General features: G+C 38.8%; 1 protein-coding gene across 1 annotated transcript in view; it reads right to left on the reverse strand.

Moving 5' to 3' along the window:
- PDSS2 (decaprenyl diphosphate synthase subunit 2) overlaps positions 1 to 23311 on the reverse strand; it is a 112189-nt gene that overhangs the window by 7685 nt on the left and 81193 nt on the right. The window contains exons 4-7 of the mRNA XM_054630122.2: positions 19921 to 19995; positions 10207 to 10380; positions 8043 to 8174; positions 4487 to 4522 (exon numbers count right to left, since the gene is read on the reverse strand). Coding sequence (XP_054486097.2) covers positions 4487 to 4522; positions 8043 to 8174; positions 10207 to 10380; positions 19921 to 19995 — 417 coding nt within the window. The remainder of the gene's footprint in view (positions 1 to 4486; positions 4523 to 8042; positions 8175 to 10206; positions 10381 to 19920; positions 19996 to 23311) is intronic.

Raw genomic sequence — 23311 nt, forward strand, 5'->3', positions numbered from 1 at the left:
AGACCAAATGTGGGGAGGGTCGTCCCCAACAGGAGAGGAAAGATGGCCTGCTTACAGGGAACACTGCTGTTACACAGCTCTTAAAATACTCTGCCAAAAAAATTACAAGCCATCCTGAGTCACTAATTGATTGTACAGATTCTTTATTATTTTGGCAGGGACACCAAAGCCTTTCTATGTCTTTCACAATGAACTAAACAAGACCCACTGTTTTTTAAATCTCAACAATGGTGGTTGTGAAGACTCTTCACCCAAAAGCATAATTTTCTTAAATCCCCCTAATACAAACAGTGTTTGTTAATTGTCATCTTAGCACAACAAGCAATCAACTTCATATTTATGTTAAAACATATTATTTGCTTTAATGAAACAAAAGTTATGCTGGATTTATACCCCAAAGAAGTGGGAAAATACCCACTGATTACAAACAAAGATGCAACTGATTGTTGGTACTGGATGTGCACCTTGATAATTCAGATATTAATTCCAAAAAATAAGAAAACTGCTTTATCTGAATGGCTTTGGATGCTTTTGTAATACTACTAACACATCTAAAAAGCCCCATTGACTGACTATGCTGTGTTTTTTATTATATGTAACAAAAGGAGCTAATGGCAGTGGTTGCTCCAAAACAAACAAGACAAATCTTCATGCAAAACCAAGAGGGTCCATAAGCATCTACAAACAACAACGCTCTGTTTTTACCTCTTTGCTGCATTTCAGGAGCAAGAGGGTGAGCAGCCTGTGGCCTACAGTCCCATGATGACTCCCTGGCATGTTAGCAAAGCCATGGGATGACTGTCCCTTACCCCACGGGGCTGCAGACCCGCAGCCAGCACTGCACAGGATGGCCGCACTCGCTGTGGCAGCCGGCAGTGGGCTGGGCAAGGGCAGCCTGCACCTCTGGCTGGCACTGTGCTATTGTTATTTATTAGCAGCATGGCAGTAGGCTACCGCTGAGAAACCTCCTTTTAGCCAAATGTGCCCTCTCCCATTTTTCTTCTCTTTCCCACCATCTGGGAAGTCAAGACTTCAGTGCCATGCAGTGTATGAACAGCTGGATCTGCCCCATCCTGACTCATGCCTTCCAGCACTGTACAAACTCAGCTCCTGGTGTTGATGTAGTGCACAATATTTCATACACAAACCAAGAAAGTATGTCATAGCACACCATGCCAGACTATGCCATACTTTCCATGCCAGTTTGGATGAAAGGCCTCTATAACAGACAGCAGAGCAAATGGACAGGGATACAGAAAAAAAAAAAGGTTTTGCTACATCCTCTCTCACTTGACTTAATTTATCTTTTCTGAATATTGCATTTAGAAATCATTGCATAGCACAGTCACTGGCTGCAAAATACAAGATTTATTTCTTTATTTAGTATTATAATTTTTCTAGAGCCTTGGCCAGAAAACAAGAATTACTCCTAGCTTATTCATTTCTGCTACTAGTTGGGCCTTTGTTACACTCCTTTAACAAGCCTGTATAATGCCAAGCACTATTAAGGCCTCAGCTTTAGCAGAGAGTTTTTAATCAATATTATCAAGTGGAAACAATTACATTGAGAATCTCAATTTGCTGTTTGAGAATTACACAGCTTATCTTGCACACAAGGTATGTGTAACACAGATAAAGGTTCTTGATTTTAAGAAGCCTGAGATTTTTGCCACATACAAATGAGGAGGACAGGAAAGTTGCTGTTTCTTTCAATCACATACATGAAATTTGTCCCTTACATACATTGGTACATTCCTTTTTGTTATCTGAGACACACCACAAAAACAGCTGAAACAATTTTTTCATCTCTTTCAGAGACTTTCAAACACCACAACAATTGATCAATAATTTGCCTGGATGCAGTGTGATAGCATAGGAAAAAACAGAGTGAGAGTGAAACCCTCAGATACTAATGTGAGAAAACATATATTCAGAACACAGACAATATCAAAAATCTTTCTGATAAAAAGATTCAACAAAGCTGGGATGAAAAATCCCTAAAAAATTTTGCAAAATATAGTGACCTTATTGACCTGGTAGTCTCAGACCTAATCAAATTAATAGAAAGCTTTTCACATTATATTTGTGTCACAGACCTCACCAAATTTGCTAGTATGATGCAGCTATTTTTTTGTCAGTGAAAAAAATCAGGGGTTCCATTTTAATATAACATGCATCAAAAGAACAATTCAGAATTCTTAAGCAGTCTCAAAATTGAAATGAAACCTTCACCTTTTAAGAAGGCATGTTAAATGTGTGGATCTCAATTTCTCAAATTTACTTTCATTATTTTAATTGAAAATTAAAAGGTAAAACTTTCTTAAGTAGGCTAAAAACTTTTGTATACGTATATTATGAGTTTAACTAAAGGAGTAATATTTTTATCTCAATTAAGTGGCACACTGAAGTTCATAATAAAAGCTAAGAGAAGAAAAATAATCAAAATTTTCAAAAGTTTTACAGCTAGTTTTGGTGATCTTTGCTTTTACAAAACTAAAGAGGAGATATTTTGAAGGCTCAAAGAGACACAAGCTCCAAGATTTGATTATGAATATTAAAGCAACTGTATCAACTGAATAGAAAGATAAGAAGGGACTGTGATGATGAGAAGAAAAGGCTGAGCAATGTGCAAAGCACTGCCTGTGGTGATGGAAGAGGAAAGACGACAGAGCAAAAAGCAAAAAAATAAATACTGATTTGTACAGCACATCATGCCCTCTAACTGGCTGTGTGCATGTGCTGGTCAAGTTGTTCTGCTGGGGACAGCTGCATGTTGAGTTCATTTAGCATAGATGTAACTAATGACCACTTTTACTTTAAGCCAACAAACATAGAAAAGAGGGACATGATAGCCTAGGCTTTTGTAACTGACCTCTTAAAAAAAAAAAAAAACAACTAGAAGTTGTTTGAACTCACAAAAATCATGCACAATTTTTCATATCATTCACTTCATAATATCTGTGCTTGTGCAAGAGATAATTACCTAAAGCCAGAAAAAATCATGTGCTTTCTTGCAGAAGTCAATTGCTCAAAATACAAAACTTGAAGGGCTTTCTCTCTTTCTTTACCTTTTATTCAAGTGTCCAAGTAGCCTAAGCATAATGTAAGTTTTTTAAATTCATGTGAAGGATACAAGATCTGAAATAATTTCAGTCAAAATAAAGAAGAGTCTGACACATGTTTGATTTAGTAAAGCAAATTTAGATGTTTTTCTTTCCCCTTTGCCTTTTTTTTCCAAAGTATGGAAATTATACTGTGTGGATTTGTGGAAATGACAATTGTGGATCACAATTATAACAATTAAAAGGAGAAAATTCGTTCTGGACTTGCAAAAGTAACCTACGTTGAACATTCACAGGAGTGTCCCCAAGACATCTGAAGAATAAATTTGGTGCCCTCAGTGGTGATTTAGAAGAAAGAAAACTGATATAAATATGACTGGTACAGAGAGCAACCTAAAAGCATAATGATTTTAAATGGCAAAGTAAGTTAAGATCCCTCTGCTATTCTAAAAGGAAGGAAGGGCAGAGAGGCTTTTAAATAATCCAAATAGCAATTTTTGTTAATACAGAATAATTACAATAATCTGACCCATACTTATGTGTTAGCCTTCCATATGAGCAGCAATCAGTCAGAGCTGTAACACTCTTCAGGCCCTACTTCAAGAAGCAATTCTCAATCATGCACGTGGCTCAGTAATTTATATATTATTTCCCACTGATGCTGGAGATAACTGACTGGACTTCATGATCTGCTTAAGACTCAGAACAAGTCAGGCTCATGCTCAGTGAGCTTGGGACACAGTGTCATCTCTCTCCATCACACATGTGCTGTGCTGCAATATTTAACCAGGGGAACCTTTCAGCCATCTCCTGCAGCCCTTTGAGAGTTTCAAGGTGTCCCAGCTACTTCCAGTAAAGCTCCTTAGTTGAGGTCTCCTTTTATTATAGAGAAGTAGCAAATACAGTGCTGTAAAGTTAGAAGTTGTAATGGGGACTGGAAGAAACCAAATTATTGTATTTGTGTATTTTTAATAGATGGCATGGAACTAAGGAGAGATTAAAAAAAAAATTAGCAGTGTACTCTACCAATAGAGAGAGACCACTGATAGGATCTAACCTGCAAATGACTCCAGGAAAAAAAGACAGTAAAAGCCATCAGAAGGCTGGTTTGAAAATTGAGTTTGGGGAAGCAAATGGGAGAAATGACAGTTAAAATAATTATTCAATAACTACATTATTAAATTACTATTATTAGATACATTATTAAATTACTATTATTAAATAGCTACAATGTATAGTTACAGCACAGCTGTCTATTAATGGCTTTTTAAAATCAAGAAATTGCAGGAGCCATTCTCCCTCCCTTCATATACCACATATAACTTACAACCTCGTTTAATAAGGAAGTTTCTCTCAGCTGTCAAGAATATTCTTGAAAATATTTAAAAAATATTAAAAATGAGACATAAATGTAATTTACCAACCTTCTTATAGTCCACAATGTTTCCTGTTCCTTGTGCCTTAAAAAGAAAGAGATTTTTTATCAGACACTACATACTACAAACCAGAGTTGCAAGAATAAAGAATGCAATTAAATGAGCTACTACTTTGAACATTACTTACTTTCTTTAGGAATCTGATACAGAAAACCCTAAAATACAACCAAATGTGTTACCAGCTTACACAACATGGTTCTGTTTCAGATGAGAGCTGCAGATACTCAGTGTAATTTTTAGACTTTTTTATTATGACTTGTAGTTAAACATTTGGTGAATCCAAAATGTTTTGGTCTTAAGAAATCTTGCTGTTTGCATTAATTAATCTCTCCCATGAGATTCTGTAATAAACTCTACTTCCTATCAGCAATAACAGGATTTACTTTCTTAAAAAAGAGAACTCTCTGTATATCTACACTGTCTTGCATGAGGCCCCCAAAAGGGTTGTTGGACCCTTTCAGAGCTGTGACCAGGCTGGAAGGGCTTTTGATTTAAGTATCAGCATCCCCTTTTGAGTAAGTGACAGATAAATACAACCTGTAACTCCTAATACATTCAGAAAGAAATACAAACAAATTTAAAATTTCTTCTTGCCCAGATGCAAGCAAATATGCTGTCCAACTTTCTGATTTTTGTCACAGAATGATGTAGATGTCTTTCTCACTGGTGCTCTGACAGAACCAGATCATTAGCACTTAACCAACCTGAAAACCCTTCCCTGAGATCTGATCTGGATGTGCCATTATCACTTCATCTAACACCAGCTCTTCTCTTTCCAGATTCATTGAGGGAAAAAAAATCTGTTTCTTTCTCTCTAGCTTCCTCAAGGGAAGACCCCAAACCTCAATTCTTCTGCAATGTGTCTCCTAAAAAGATGTAGATTAGGACCACTGCCTCTCCATGTCCTCTGTGGGGACTTCAGAGATCAGCCCAACTGGGATAATGAATGAGAAGAGCTGAGACCTGCCCTGAAGAGGAACACTGTGTGGCAAGCATAGCTTCAAAGAGATGTTGCCAAGCTGGCCCAGACTTTAAAAAATGAATTAATCTTTGTAAAGGAGGAAATATAAAATAGAGAAAAGAACTGATGAGAGACTAAACAAACTGAACATGAAGGAGAACAGTAGATAACAGAACTGATTCTTCTGAAGGATAAAGGGGATTGATCCACAAAACCCCTTTGCTTCTCTCTTTAGTCTTCTCAGGAGCCAGCTTTTCTGGAATACATGTTAAGACAACAGCCTGATAGCATTTGGGAGTAGCAAAACCACTGCCAATTACTGCTTCCTTATTTGTATATTCCCATCTTCTTTGATTTGTCAATTTTTATTCACCTGATTGGATCTTACAGCTGCTTCAAAATATATGTAGTAGTTATATTTTATATTAGAACACCAGAAACATGTTCCTTAACAAGTGATTGCCTACATGCAGATTCACACTGCAGCCGAGAATCTGACAAGGTGTTTGAGGAAGATGCTTTTCAGCTGCAGCAACAGCAGGAAAGGTGTGCTCAGTGTGCCTCCTCCTGTGCTTATTCTCATTACCAACAGCAAAAATATTTTCTCATGATCTGCTCCTGTCAAGCATTCAAGTCAATGGCTGTTGTGCTCCTCCAGGCAGCAACCTCACACAGTCTCCTAAGCCTTCTTTACTACAACAGCACCGTTGCTTTTTTTCCTTTTTTATCCTCACAGTAGTACTTTGGCTCTCTAACTTTTTCTGACCCTCATCTCAGACACACAGATGTTTTTTTAACCTTTTACATCAGACTTGCTCAACTGGTTAAGCTTGTGACAGAGCCTGAGTGCACTGTGTGTGCTTTACCTATTAAAACCATACAAATGACATTGCATGAGAGGGTGGCTTAGGAGTGCACCCTTATGAGCACTGGCAACGTAAGGAAGTCCCTGGTTTGAGAGCTTGGCCTACACTGAATGTCACATAGTGAAAGTGACTGTGGGTGATATCTCAAAGAGCATGTAGTTAATCAAAGATAACTTTCCTCTCTAAACCAGCACAAGTCAAGAAAGGCTCCTGGACTAGGTGCTCCATATTGTAGTTGGTAGTAGTGGAAGCATAGTAAATACCATGTATAAAGTATGTGTATAATAAATAAATGTATGAAGTATAGCAGTACTAGTAGATAGCAAATACTTTTGCATAGTGCATGTCACTTGGCACCCCCACCCTTTTCACACAGAACTGCTTCATTGTTTCCATAATGCCCATTTTTGGTACGGAAATTTAGTAAGCAGACAGACGGCACTCCTGGAGTCCTGCAACCTCCTCTAGATTCTGCAGATGGGAAATTGTTTCAAAGCTTTTATACACTGTGCTGTGGAAATGCCATTATTCTCCAACTGCAATAACCCAAATCCATTTACATTCCACTCACATATGAGCCTTGTGTTGTGACTGTTGAGTTCCAAAAATCCTCATCATGCTTTATGAACTGCTAGTCCCTAATTTCAAAGTGACAATAAGATTTCTGCATTTTAAGATCCCTCCACTCTATACCACTGTAGGACAGTAGATTCTGCATACACCTCCCAAAATCTGAAGAGGCTGAAGAGACCATGCCTCTTGCTTGCAATATGTGAAGACAAGTTAGAACACAGAACTAGGCAGAGGTTTATATTCCACATCCTGCACCTGATCCTTGCTTTCAAACCAGCAGAGAAGGGAGCCATCAGCAAGCACATCTTGAATGAATTTGCTTGCACAGAGACAGCTTCTTATTGAAGGCAGCAGCCTTTCTAACAAAGTGTATAACAACAAGCATGAATTTCCAAACGGCAGTCATCACTGTTGTTTAGACAGACAAAACACGTCCAACTGATGCAGGAACTCAACAGAATGCTTAATTTTGGCCATTTTGGTTCTTCCTCCTCCCCCTCTCCCTTCTTGCTGTCTTCTACAGTTATCTATTTGTGCTTCAGCAACATCCAGGGAGCTATTCATGGACTTGAATCCTGCTGCAGTACATGACAATTACCACGTAGTTATTTTATTCTTATTGTCTTCCTCATGTAAAAATTAGAGGAAAAAAATAGGTAAATAAGAGAATTAAGAACAAGAGTATCAGACAGCTAGATCTCAAATCTATTTTGTGACGGTCAGAAAGCCAAGCCCCAAAGATCTTTCCCCTTCCATTGAAAATTACTACTCCAGCATAATTTTGGCAGAAGGAAATACGTGCCTACCTTTCAACCACAGTGATGGTTGAAGTTCTCTGCTTTAAGCTGCCAGTAAAAGTAGCTTTACTAAGACCCGGGACTGTACAAGCAGTGCAGAGGAACGCACATATGCTCCACACAAATGAATCTGCCTTTTACACTGATATACAAAAGTCTGACAGAGCTTGACTGTCAGGTCCCTACATTTCCCCTCGCTTAAAGTGTGGATGAGAGAGTTATTAGGCACTGCAGAGCATAGGGAAACCTCTTTTTAATTTCTAAGTTCCTGTGCAGATTGAAAGTACAGATAGGAGGATATAAACAAATGGTAAAACCAGGAAATTCTAAACCGTGCTTTATTTTACCTCTCTAATCTGTTTAAGCCATGCCTCCCTTCCACGGAATTCCTGATGAAGGATTGCAGGAGCAGAATTCAAACTGAAGGCCATGGTGTCACTAGAAGTTTCTTTAACAAATGGTTGCAGGTCCGAATGTAGCTGGAAAAGAAGAACACACACACATTCAGTTCCCAGGAACAGTCTATACGTATCCACCCACTTCTCAAACTGAGGTGCACATCCTGGTTCTACACCTACTCACCACTTCCTACTTTGACACTTGTACTCTGGTTGCACTTTTTCAAGTTTGGGGGAGGGAATAGAAAGATGTTGAAAGCCTTGCAGTGGTGGAAAGATGTGGTAAAGAGAAGCAAGAGAGTCTGCAAAGACACAGATAAAGGACAGCTTGCAGAGCTGGGCAAGCCATGGGACACAGCCAGGTAGGAGACTGTGGAGTGGCAAGAAAAAATATAAAGGAGAGAATGATCCAGTCTTTGGTGGGAAGAAGATCAGGTTTTAATCTGTGCAGAGTACTACATTCTACTTTTGAGTACCTGAGGAAGCAGACACAGTATGACCTTCCTTCTGACAAAGCAAATGCTACATAGCTAGGAGCTTTCTATGAAAATTATGCAATCCTTAATACACAACTATGTGTCAATGGTGAATATATTAATATTACAGCATATACAAAATATTAAGGATATAAGTGCACTTGAAGTAATTTACTGGTGGAATTGTACCTAGTAATAGCATATAGTGGCATTCCTGTGGCAGTAAAATTGTGCTTTATAAAACCACTTCCTTCTTCTGTAGGAACTAGAAACTGCATAAATCAACTCAGCTGAAGCAGATGGGAGGTCTGTCTGCCTGTCTCAAGCTACATCTAACCTCACAAATGATGCAATACAGCAAAAGCAGATCTGTGTTTTCCTGTGGACTAACTCTAGCTGCAGACTCAATGTCTTCTGGTGGAGGTCAGAGACCTTGTCCAGGTAGTCCTACTGCTGTAGAGGTGTAGGATGGTCCTGTCCAGATACGGTGACCTCCCTCCTTATCTTCTAGCTGCCTTCTATGGAATTTCCCTCCACAGCAGGTTATTCAGAGGGGATATGGCTCAGTCCATGCTGCTGCATGCTCAATTGAGCCTCACAGCACAAATCTCTGCATGGTGGCAGCCAAGACCCAACACATTATGTACAGATTGGGCAATGAGAGGGTGGGAAGCAGTGCTGTGGAAAGGGTCCTGGAGATCCTGGCTGATGACAAGTGGAACATGAGTCAGCAGTGCCCTGGCAGCCAGAAGGGCCAGTGGTGTCCTGGGGGCATCAGGCTCAGCATGGCCAGCTGGGCAAGGGAGGGGATTGTCCCACTCTGCTCTGCACTGGGGTGGCCTCATCTCGTGTCCTGTGTGCAGTTTTGGGTACCACAATATAAAAAAGGCATTAAACTATCAGAGTGTCCAAACGAGGCTACAAAGACAATGAAGGGCCTTGAGGGGAAGCTGTATGATGAGTGGCTGAGGTCACTTGGTCTGTTCAGCCTGGAGGAGACTGAGAAGAAACCTCATTGCAGTTGTCAACATCCTTGTGAGGAGAAGAGGAGCAGCAAACATTGATCCCTTCTCTGTGGTGACCAGTGACAGGACCCGAGGGAATTGTCTGAAGTTGTGTCAGGGGAGGCTTAGGCTGGATATTAGAAAATATCACCCAGGGAGTGGTTTGGTACTGGAATAGGCTCCCCAGGGAACTTGTCACAGCACCAGGCCTGAGAGAGTTCAAAAGTGTTTGGACAATGCTCTCAGGCACATGGTGACTCTTGGGGATGGTCCTGTGCAGGGCTGGAGCTGGACTCAATGATCCTTGTGGATCTCTTCCAATTCAACATATTCTATTACATGTTTCCTCCTGCAACTTCTGTTAATGGGACAGTGAGTTTAGGAGTAATGAAGGAGCAGAAAAGGTGAAGTTTTAAGCTGCTGCTGTGTGATTTTGGTAGTTCACAAGCTCTGTTCATACCAACAGTTTCTGCAAACATCTCACTCCATACAGCAGTCAAATTTCTCAACACTCACCTGCTGGCTAAAATCTACAGCGTAAGTCACGCAGTATACGACAGAGCTCACAAGCAACACATCTTACAAGCCTTTCTTTCTGTATTTAAGCTCCCAGAACAAAAGGAAAAGGTGTACCTTATGAGTCATAGACATATGCTTCCCATACTGGAATGCCATGTCCTGGATCTCAGCGCTGTGCTTTGCTAGCTCCATTGCAGCCTGGCAGCTCTTGGCCAGCAAGGCACTGTGCCTGAGGAAAACCTGCTCCTTCCACCTAGATATGCCAATGTCATCTGTGAGGCAGTTCTCCTGAAAATGAAACAAAGGCTAACATGAAAACACCAAAACTGCACGTGTCAGCTCACAGAAGTTAATGGTGTGGCATGGGTGAGTACTGTGTAGTACATAACAAAACAAAACAAACCAAACTTTGGGTGCCATGGTGCCAAATAAATTCTTTTAGGGATGAATAGAGGAAAGTATCAGAATAAATATATTGGCAGTTTCAAACAAAAACCTTTTCCATTTTCCTCTCAAAAAGGCAATGCAAAATATGTGGAGCTGTCAACAGATTCAATATAAATCTTTTTTTTTTAAATTACTGTATCATCACACTGAACATTAACAGTGAGCTATAGCCCTCATGAGGGACTGGGGAGAAAAAACCCTCACAATCAAAACTCCAAAACAAAACCAAAAAGCAACGCTTCCCCCCCACCAGAGTATACCTGCACTTCAGCCCCTTCCCAGTTACCAAGAACAAACAATCCCAAACAAACTTGAGAAATCCCTACAATTTTTCCTTTGTAGTCAGGAAAAAAACTAATTGTAACATGTGTTGAAAATTCTTATAGACTGCACTGAAAAAATGAAGGGCTGTGAGAGAGGACTTGTACCTCTCCTGCTTCCATATTAAGGGTGAGGAGCAACTGAAAGTATTAAAAAATAAATAAAGTTGCAATTTAGAAGTGTCGTGGATTAATTAACTTCCTCAGAGGCTGATAGAGGCATGTCAGTTATGCCTCTACTGAACTTTACCACCTTGACTGTAAGGTCAAAGATGCTCACTCAGCCTGTCTCAAAATCTTTAGTATCCAACATATTTATTTGGATAACTTTCCACAGTGTTTTAATTAACACAAATCAAATACTTTCTCCCAAAATCCAAATTCAGTTGCCATTCCTTTGACCCATAAGGTGTTAATATGCTACTAATTCACTCATGTCTTCAAAGCTAGACACTACTTTAATCTGTCTCACATACTGTCATGCCTTTAGGTACTCTCTAAGAAGGGGGGGGAAAACCCCAAAACCAGAAAAGATCACAGCTGTTTTGCTTAGAAAAATAAAATCAGTAATGAGAAGCTACAGAAAAAAAAAATTAAAGCATAAAAATGTTTCAAATTTTGTAATTTCTCAGTTCAGCTGAATCTGTAATATACACTAAGCCAAAAGATATTCTCTAACAAAGTAATATAAAAACCCCTCATATACAACAAACCTTTTCCCTCAAAGTGATGTCAATTAAATTACTTAGAAATGAGCAAGAAGTAATTCTGTGTGACCCTATAGTTTTCTAGCAAGGTATTATCTGTCATGAAATCAGTAACAAATGAAATAGAATCCATCCGTTCAGCTCTAATTTTCCTCCCTTATGGATATCACCCAGAAGTGCTGTGTTACAAGGGAGAGGATAATTTGAGACTAATGGAAAAAGTAGGAGAATTCTGCAATGCCAAGTAACACAGAGCTGTATCGAAATGCCTTTGCTTTCAGACATACTATTAAGTTATACAAGGAAAGTGAAGAACAGTGAAACCACATGTTTGCTATTATGCATATGACAACTTACAAAGTCAAGCCTAAACTTTCCTCTGTTTCTGTATTTTTGTTTTAATATTTTAACTCAGCCCAGAGCATGTGCAAATTCCCATGACTGGCAAAATGTCAAAATGAGCATTTAATTCAAGTAGTTTCCCATATATCAAGTCTCTTTTTTTCCATTTAGATATAGGTCAATTTATTTTAAATTTAAAATCAGGAGCTGTTGGAAGACGAAACACAATCTTTTCCTTAACAACCAATCTGCTCAGTGAAAAAACAGTACTTACTAAAATTTGCTGGATGATACTGAAAATTGGCAGTGATTTTTATAATCGTTTGTTTTACATCAAATAAGAAAAAAATACTCAAGAAAGGTATCCTGAAACAATTTTGAAGTTAACAAAATATTTCAGAAGACCCATAAATTGAAAATGATTGCTTTCTGTAGCCTTTGAGCAGCAAGAGAAGTGCAAACATTATCCAATATCAACTGAAGGAACTGAATAAGCTTAAGCAGTCATTGCAACTCAATGTATACAAGAAAATTAATTCTATGATTTGTTACAAAATTATATTCCTAAACAAGTTTCAATTTCATTAACAGGATTGAAAAAGATGGCAGAAAAAGTTACTGTCCACTACATTAACATTACATAAAAGCTTCAAGCACCTAAAATGAGCATCTAACTTCAAAAAACCCACAAGAATTGAACACATATTTGAAATCTTAAAAATATAAGTATTGTAAATCTCTGGGCTATAGAAACAAGCCAGTCATAAAAAGGTATTATATCCATATGGATGTGCGTTAGTATATGAACTTGCATGCCTGAATATAGCTGATTTTAATTAAAGAACTTCTTATGGCCACAGACCCCTAAAGCTTTTGCTGCTTAAGACAGAGGCAGACACATCCTTTTTTCAGCAAAACTTTCCAACAATGACATTTTTTCCCAAGCTTAACTCTCATGTTATACATAAAGTGTCTGCCAACCACACCACATTCTTACAAGGCTATGTAGGACAACATCTAAACACTATTTTAAAAACATCAAGGGAAAACCCAAACTACTTCTAGATTGCAAAGGCTGTAAAATCTGATATCACAACAGCTCTTACTATTTCTAGAGAAATTTTCACTGCTTTGTAAGCTTTGTTTTGTTTTGTCAGCAGTGGGTATAGAAGTGGACATTAGCTGGCCCAGAAGACTCCTAAGACTTTCTTATAAAAACCTCTCTAAAGTCAAATGAAGTTGTAGTTCACAGTGGTCAGACCTTTGATTAACAAATACCTGTGGACTGACCTCATTCATAAATTCTGTCACCAAGAAATGGGTGCAGATCACAAGCACCCCCTGATGCTGACAGGGGGCAGGAAGTGGTGGATGAAGAGCTGAACCCCCCACCATCACTGGAAGAAAACAGCCATCTCCAGAGACAGTTTGCACAATGCCAGCATGAGTGCACAGGGAAGATATCCAAATACAGCTCTGTCGATCATCACTTCCAATGGGAAATGAAGAACAGCTGAGGGCGCTCCCATTTTTCTATTGGCAAGGTCAGATACTGCTTTGTTAGAAATTGTCTAGTTGAGAATCTATTCCATTAAACTACTTCCATGATTTAAACTGTTTAAAACAATCACATCAGGAAACAAAAAACTTCTAGAAAATTAAACTGGGAATAAAATATGTGATCATAACCAACAAGAAGGGCAGCTCTCAGTGACATCATCAAGGATCCCCAGTACAAAAGCAACACTTTAAATAGCACAGTTTGATTTATCTCACCAAAGAAGACTTTTATATGAGGCTCAGCTGAAAACGTACTACAGAAATATGAATGAAAAACATGTCTTAAAAGTGCACAAACCCATTTGCAAAACCAAGAAGGAGCAGAAGTTGGAGACTTTAAACTTCAGCTATAGTTTGTAACACAGCCCATCATTTATTTCCATACCATGGCAGCTCTTTCTTAACCATCTGCTGCTGCACAAAATGATCCAAACGTCTGAATCATTTATATCAAACATTAATTCAGTTCTCAATGGGCAAATAGTCCACAGAAACACATAGAAATAATTTTACATTGCATATTCAAAGTTTAAAATTAGGTAGTTCAAGAACTTCTATTTTGCATAAATAAAATCCAGTGCAACCATGAATCACTCTACCAGCAGCAAGACCCTGTAAAACATTTCACACATGGTTCACATGAGCTTTCAGCAGATGTATTCATGCTTGCTGAACATGACAGGGCATGTTTTATTGGTCTATTAATACCTGTCTTCACTGCCTTTGGAGGAACAAGGGTGTCTGCAAATGGGTCAATAAAGCAAGCTACTGACTACTTTTATCATGACACTGTAAAAACAACAACACCTGGTTTTCAAAGAAAAGTTTATAAACTTATCATAAAGATAAATATCTCTTCACATCTGTTACTTTTACATCTCCCTGGAAAAACTTAGTATTTAAAAGAACAAAAGCAGTAAATAAATAACATTGGCCTTCTTCTAGCTATGCTCTTTTTCCCCCAAACACATTTTCCTATTCTTTTCACAGATGCTCTTTGCTCAAATTCCATATTTTATGCTTTTCTTTAGTCTTGCAACAAAAACATTTGTTTAAAAAAAGTGAAAGCTCTGGCTCTGCTGCCCTGCTAAAAGGTGGTTTACATAACTCAAAATACATTTGATTTACTTCCTATAGTAAAATAATAAACAAATCCATTAGTTAGAGTACAGACTCATAGCAGTCAGTTAATGGACATGTGCAGTATTCCAAAACATTACTCCTCAAAGCAGGGCCAGGGACCAAACATCGAAGAAGTGCACAGCTCACTGCATTTAGCCCATCCTTTTCCAGAAAATAAACTAATTTTCATTAAAAATCCTACTGTGGTCTAAAAATAAATACCTGTTAATTCACTGTTTGATACAATGACTACTTGCTACTGAGGCCTTTGTTTTTTAAACTTGTTTTACATATTAGTTATGCACAACTTTCACAAAATTGCATCAAAAATTCCTAACAGCTCTTCTGGCCATCAGTGGAACATGTTGGGAATGGTCCTGTCTAAGATAATAGCCCCATGTTGACACTATAATGAGCTTTGCTAATGCACATTTATCACAGCTACATATTCTGATGACAAGAAAAAAATCCCCAAAACCCAACCAAGTTATTTCCCCATAAAGTCCCTCATGCTTTAAGATTACAAGAGCATTCTGGAAGGTTAAGCACAAGAGCCAACACACTGAAGTCCCTCTCTTGATTCTGCTGTTTGACCTTGAGCTTCCTTGTATCTCTTACACCTGTCATGTGAATCGACAGGAATATTAAAGTAACCCCCCTTAGGTATTTGTTAAATGATCTGGAATATTAAAACAGAGGGGGTTTATAGATATGACAGTATTCTCTAAGTTAGCAAACATTTTAGAAACCTTCAGCCTCCTCAAAGTTGGAAACAGAGACTCAGAGCAATGGGGTTTTTTTTGTTAAAAATAGATAACCACAATCACAACTGAAGGCCAGACTAGACAATTTTCAACTTTGCACTCACTAAGGCAAAATTTTTACTCCCAAATTAGACCCAGATTTAGAGAAGGCAAATGGGAACTGGGAAGAATGTCCTTCACTTGCAGAATTTTGGGCTGAGAGGGGATATTGCAGAAAACTGCAATAGTTTATCATATCATCCCTTTCAGCTCCAGGTTATAGTCCAACATATGAGCTTAATACTGTTAATGCAATATCTTAAACCACAGCAGCTGTTTGTTACTTTGAACATGAGTGACAAGCCTTAACCTTCAGGCTGTGTCAAAGCCTACACTTCGTAGTTTGTATTGTCACTTCAAATAACCATAAAAAGTTAAATATTTGCTTTTTCTTTCCTGGTTTCACACAGATCTAATGATTTACCTATTCAGAAAAAATGAAGCATGATCAAACAGAATGTACTAAAATGGGACAGCTGTAGGATTGCACGTGGCTGTGCAGAGGAAAAACAGTGGTAATGGAGCTGTCAAATAATTATATCCATTATATGTATTCAGGAGTAAACCAGGTCTTGTAAGGTCAAATAATTCTTTGAACTTTCCTACTGGGTTATCCAAATGAAGAAGACTGAAACTTTTTTTTTTTTTGCAAACATGAACTAACATGAACTTAGGGTCTCAGAAAAGAAAGATTAACTTTGCGGAGATATTTTTGTCTACCGTTCAGGTAGACATTCAGCAAAGTTCAAAACAACTTGGTGCTAAGTTAGTTTATTTTATGGTACTAAAGAACTTTAAAACAATTGCATTAAGGACATTTAACATATGAAGTACAGTTTTCTTGCCTCAGGGAAAAAAAAAAAAAAACAAGGTGAGAAGACATCCTTCTGCTTTTCCAAATTTAGGAAATTCCCAGCAATGAAAATACTACTACTAGCATCCCTCTGCTCTATTCCTAAAAAGAAAAATAAGTTTGACATTTGAGATTTAGTTGTGGAGCAGATTAAAGCATTTGTCTTACCTCTGGGAAATGCAGTTCATAATTTTGTTTCAATCAAATTGCAATTAGGGAAGGAGGGAAGATGCACAAAGGACAGAAATAATAAGACAGACCAACAACTGAACAAGTCTATTTGCCAGTCTTTGCTAAAGAAATGTTCAGAACATGAATGGGACACTGCCTCAGCAGAACAGGGCGAGGAGAGCAGCAGGGATATGTCTCAGCACAACATAGAACTAAATTTCTCAGAGAACTAGATAGAAAAAATTAAAGCAGATGCCACAACTTGCTGTAGGTCTCATCAGAAGCCACACACTACCCATTATAAAGGCTGAACTTCAGGCACTGTCATGTAAGTGTCTCTATTACACCACCACACTAATAGTGTTTTGAGTTAACTGGGTTCCCCTTAGGAAGGGTACAGTGTACTTGCAACTCTCCTTAGACAGAAATAGTCACTGAAACAAAATAAGTCTTTGCTATTTGTAACTGGGCCAGGGCAGGGTAAATGTCATGCAGCTGCGCTTAGCTTATCTCCCACTTCCCCTTGCAATCCACACATGTGGAGGACTTCAGTAAGGCAACAGAAAATAGAAAAAGAATGATTAAGAAAGAAAAGATAAAGATCTTCTGCAGTGGAAGGAACTCAAATGAGTCCACAACATTTCTCACTTACAGAGGGGCCATGGTTTCAAGAAAATGCAGTTTCATTGCTGAGATGAACCTGTAGAGCTTTACCTCTACACATGAGAAAGCAGAAGTAGATGAGTGTTTTTTAAATATACCTGCAATCTACTTGTATTTAGAAACCTGCTGGAATATGGAAAACAACATTTCAACTATTCTTGGCAAAAATCTCAAAGATGTCATCTATTTTAACATATAATGTCTCAGTCTCTCTGCAGGCCTCTCAAGTCCCTGGGCCTTACCCGGGTCGGCAGAGAATGGGGGATGCAGCCCCAACAAGGCCGACTGCGGGGAGACACTCTCTGTGCCCCGAGGGTGCTGAGGGCACTCAGGCTGGTTGCCTTTGCTGCAGCAGAGACGACAGAGACATCGGTGGAAGAGAAAGGGGCCGAGTCCCAGCAGGGGATATTCCAAGGTTTTTATTAAGGAGTCCCGAAGGAGCTCCGGAGCTCCGATACCTCAGGGGCTTCCTGCCGAGAGCCCCGGGGGATGTCTGGAGCTCACATTTAAAGGGGGGAGGAAACTAACATAGATAAAATCCTACTGACCAATGGGTATCTCTGGGGGATGGGTGCTGGGGGGACAGACATACAAAACAGCGTATGGGGCAGGACTTGGGGGGCTGACCCTTGGCCTCTGGCTAATCACTCGACAACTTGGACCGAAACTTCTGGATAGGGGGCTGGGATACTGAGTGACTGACCGAGAGCCAGGGCGGGGGTTTTGGAGATCTCATCCTGGGAAAGGGATAACACAAGTAAAAGAAAAGGGGGGGGGTACAGTCTGGGATAAACCATTTGGGAAAAATATGGGAATACAAAACAAACTACTTCAAAGTATTACAAAATATAAGAACGCACTACAACAATATAACCCTGAGCATGGTCCTTGAGAGCAACACTGAAGGCTGAGGTCAGTTTATACACAGGTTAAACACAGCAGGTGCAGAAGCACCACCAAGTTCCCAATGCTGCCCTCCTGCCATGACTCCCCCCAGGATCCACTCCTGAGAGGTGCCAAAGGACATGCCAGGCATGCCATCCTTTCCATGCATCCCAGAGGCTGTCTGTGGGCAGCTCCTGAGTGTGCCATTACTGCTGTCCTGCTGGAGGCTCTCACTCAGCATGGCAGTGTGATCATTCTCTTCCCTAGCTTCAGTCAAAATGATGGCTATACCTCAGCAAAGCTCGTTTTAGTGACATGGCTTTGCTGCTGCAGAGCAGGAGAGACAGAGAGTGTCCAGGAGAGCAGCACCCTCCAGAACACAGAGCTGCTGTCCAGTGGCACTCTCCACCTGCCCACTGTGGTTTGCTTGGTGCAGAGGCATCAGGGCAGGCATCTGCTGTAGCAGCAGTCCATGAGAACAGCATTTCACCATGGTATCAATTTTGTTACATATGACAACACAGCAATAGTAAACCAGAGCTGTAATTTCAGTGCACAACACCTGCTGAACCATAAGATTGAAGTCTCCAAGGCACATGAGACAACACCACTAGAAGTGAATCTATCTACCTCAGTGGGCTTCAAGATCGATACTCACATATACACAGTGCTCATCAGTGACTGAAAACTTGCTATGATAAAACCTGTAGAGGTCATGGCAACTTTAAATCACTGATTTTATTGCATGTGTTAAGACATGCCATAAAATGAAAAAATTAAAAAAATCTCTAGTTTGAAAGCAAATGAAGAAATGAAAATGAAAAAACTCTTTGCTCTAACATGTAAGCCTACTCAAGAATGGTCTCTAGAAATTCCCTTAAATAGTCTAGTAAAGATAAAAATACCTACATCTGATTTGACCAATTTTTATTACTGTGCCTGCTGAACAATAACACAGAATATCTGCAATTGCCTTTGATGAAATACAAGATTATTTGTTGTGAAATGCTGGCAGCTATTATCTTGGCCCATGCTGACTTCAGAAAATATGTGCACAGTGACTTCTGATGGAGAAGAATGTTGCAGACATCTTTTTGTGAAAATATTTTCTTAGGATTTTCTCTCTTCTGAGAAGCTGAGGCCTCAGAAACAAAATGTAAACAATGGTTATCTGCTGCTATGGAATGCATCAGGTGTGTCTGTGATTGGGCCATTTTGAATGTTTACAATTAATGGCCAACCACAGACCAGAAAGCTTGGACTCTCTGTCCGAGCCAGCTGCCTTTGTTATCATTCTTCTCTATTCTCTTCTGAGCTAGCCTTCTGAGAGACGAAACCTTTCCTTCTATTTCTTTTTAGTATAGTTATAATGTAATATATATATATCATAAAATAATAAATCAAGCCTTCTGAACATAGAGTCAACATTCTTGTCTCTTGCCTCATCCAAGAACTCCTGTGAACGCTGTCACAGAAGAACACAGGGCTACACACTCCTACCACTCCAGGACAAAATTCAGAAGAAAGGACATGTCATAAATTCAGGAAGAAGCATTCTGTAAACCTCTTTGGGCTTGGAAACAACAGGTTTGACATGAAAATATTAATGATGTAGACAACATTGTAATGAATACCTCTAACAGAACCTTGGCTAGGAACCTGTGGAAGCATTTGGAAATCCTGTAGTAAGATGTGCCTAGAGTTCCTGGTAATGACACACGACAGTATTCTATTAAGCACTCACAAAAACAAAATAGTTCCTCCTTGAGCATTTCTAGAAACTTCTATCAGAGCTTACAGGTGTCATAATGATGCTCCTGTTGAAACCCACCAGGACTAACAACTCTTGTGCCTTCTCCCTCCTTTTATACAGGTGAGAAAGTCATCGTATTTACAGTAGTCACACATTAATATCACCAAATGCCTAGGGTACATAAATCTAGTGAAATTCTTACCTCAGATGATTTTGAGTTTTCATAATATATCCCTTGAACTAAGTCACCAATAGCACTTGAAATGAGTTCCACAACCTGTAAAAGAAAAGGAGAAAAAGCCTTACATCTTTAATTATCACCAAATTGACTTACAAAGCTACTGCCAGATTTCCAGAGAGATAAACCACGAAGAAAGCTAATTGTGAAAGACTTCAGGATTTACTGAGATATATTCTGTGATATGTCTCTGCTAAAACCTCTACTACAGTAACTCTTCTATCAAAGTTTTAAGTTAATATAAATGAAAAACAAGACTTGTTTTTCCTACAGTGTGAACTATAGAGTGTATTCTCACAAGGACGTTCACAGAACTAATAAATCCCAGTTCATGAATATGAGACAGTACCTCATCTGGGCTTTGTTTTGTTTTGTTTTTTTCCTGCCAAGTAAATACTTCACAATATCTCTCCTTGGGAGCTGTTAAAATTCTAATCTTCGTGGCTAATACAGAAAAGTCAGAATCCATAGAAAGGTAACCTTTCAAACGTGATCATTTGGTATTCAGGTGCCATGGGAATGCACTGTGGATGTATTTAGTGCATGGCCTGAGGCTCAGCTGTACCACATACACTGAAAGTCTGCAACACGGGAATGTTTAAATCAGATTTATCAATCTGTATTATCTTCAGGGTTCAGGCTTTTTATTTTATTCAAGCGAAGCCTAAAAATCTGAACTTGATCCAGAATGTAAAACAAGTCGTCCACAGTCTCCCTGGAACTACTGTAAAATTTGAAGTTGTGCACATGAACTGTCTTAATTGGAACAAAATACTCAGATTTATTGTAAAATTAAATGCAGGCATTTCAAATAAGCACACCTTAAGGCTACCTCTGGTTGCTCACAAAGTTTTAATTTCTTGCATGTTTAATTTCCTATGCATATGAGTCTATATCTGATTCCTCTTTTTGCTTCCTAAAATTCAATGTAGTTCTTATTGAATTAAAAGATTTAGTTTCAATTTTTATCATTCTTGTAACTGAAGACAAGAAGTCAAATGATAAAACCCTAACGGAAAGATATTCTAACATTTAGGCATGCTTTATTTGATAATAAAACCACATTTGTATGCTAGTTTTGAGTACTAGCAGAAAGGTTGTGTTTTCTTTTTTTTAAACATTGGTTCATATACATATTCATATACACACAGCAAGCGCTAACTTTAGAAATGGTGCTGATTAAAAGTCATGTTTTTTCTTGCAATGCATATGGGTTAATTTGCAAGACCTACAAAAACAGCCTGAAAAAAAAAAAATCACATTGCCCTTTAGGAAACTAGACACCGAAGAAATATTGTAGCAATATGAGCTTTGAAGGAACTGAAAGGACAATGATCCTACAGTGTTACCAGATGTGTTGAGTTATTTAAGGGGGGGTACAGAGAAAATGAGGGGCTCTTTTTTTTTTTTTAACAACAACCCTCACCCCACCCCCCCTTTTTTTTTTTTTAAGGTATCAGATAAGCCTTATTCCCAAATCCAGGAGGACTGAGTATCGCCAATAGGTCTATGAAAGTCTGTAACTAAATGCCCAGGATCAGATTGTATTACAGTTTATACAAGCAACATCCCAAGATTCTTCTGATGGCTAGGACACATAATACAGATCAATCACTCACTCAAAAATGTTATGGTTTGTGAAACGGTCTGAGCTCAGAGACCTACACTGGTAATACGAAGAGGAATTTACAAAGACACAGAGTCCTACTCTAAATGTCAAAGTGATAGTATGAACTTTTAACAATGCAGCTGGCTCTGGATAACTAGACCTTTTCCTCTCTTGCCTGAAATTCTAGACTGAGCAGGACCCTGTTTTGGGGTTTCTTTTTTCCACCTCTCCTCCCTCTTTTTAGTGCAACTCTACTCTCCAAGGCAATTTTAACTGGCTTAACACAAGCTTGGTGAAATATTTGTGAACAATTATATCTCTTCCTCTAAGAGTTTATAAAACATCTCAGGAGAATGACACAACAACTATTTAGAAGAATCTTTATTATGTTAAATACCATTTAGCCACATATTGAGCATTATATGTTAGTGAGAATTTAGTATTAATATTACCCCTCTTATTTCCAAATATATATAAAAATACTTTTAAGGTAATGTAAGGCTATAAAGATCACTACCAGGAATGAAATTCCAGTTTCAAGAGCACAGTGGGATGCTTGCATGAGGCTCTGTTACCTCACCAATCCTTAATCTGATCTATGAAAAGTATCTCCTGCTTAACATCAGTGGCCTGGGGTCCTGAGCGCTGGGGAAAGAAATGAGAAACGAGGAAACCAGGCAATTTTCCTCTGCATTCCAAAACGACAGAGGAAGAAAAATTATTACAGATTCAGTAGTATTCATGAAATGATACAGTGTCTAGCTCTTATGTAGCACTTTTCATCAGAAAATTTGAAAGCAATCAACATCTCCTGTTAAATTATTCCCTACTGTTTTATGTAAGGGGAAAATGGCAACAGTAAACTGATTTTCCAGAAAATCATGCAGTCTGCCAGGGTAAGAGCAGCAAAACTATCCAAGCTGTCTTCATTTTCATTGCTGCCTTTCTGCCTGACCAGTGCTGACGTTTCTGAGATGTAAGTCTGAGGAGAGAAGAAGTTAGATGAAAAATGAAGTGCTCTCAACTGCTTCTCTTCTCATTTGACAGTTGAGCTCCATTTTAAAAAGGTTCAGAGATGAGGGAAGAGAAGAAAGAATTGCCAGAATTAGTGCTTGAAAACAGCAAATCTAAAAGATACCAAAGGCAGCCTATTCATAATCTCTCTTTCCATGGTGTTCCACTCCTCAACAGGTTTTTGAGAAGCCTGGTTCCTCGGGATGAGCAGGAGCAACCATACATTGAGAGAAAACAAACTTCCATTGTATTTTTATTTTCTACTCTGCATCAGCATCTTCCAAAGTGCTGTTTTCTTCTCCTCCAGTATCCCCATGACTGGGTATTGCCCAGGGGATGACCCATTACTTGCAGGTGACAAATGCACATGCAAGTGATTCCACAGCCTTTAAACACATTTTGCAATAGTTCTGAAATGTCTTTTTTTTTTCCTAAGGTGGAATTACTTCAACACTTTTTGTAGGGATGTGATCTCTTCTGCTTTTACAAAATGAACACAAAGGCCATCAGTTCAGGATGAATACAGGGAAAAGAGACGGATTGTTCAAGCTAAAATCTCTCCTACTATTTAGGCAGACTAAGTGGATAACATGGTGTAAATTCTGGACACAACCATTTGATTGCTCATTCCACAGCAATGCAGAACACATGCTCTGACCTCTCCAATTCATTAAAATATAAAATAGTCCAAAAGACTATGCTGTGTTTCAGTCCCAGAAGAGCTCTGAAGGG

This window comes from Agelaius phoeniceus, chromosome 3 (assembly GCF_051311805.1).
Source record: "Agelaius phoeniceus isolate bAgePho1 chromosome 3, bAgePho1.hap1, whole genome shotgun sequence".
In the NCBI taxonomy this organism is placed as follows: domain Eukaryota; kingdom Metazoa; phylum Chordata; class Aves; order Passeriformes; family Icteridae; genus Agelaius; species Agelaius phoeniceus.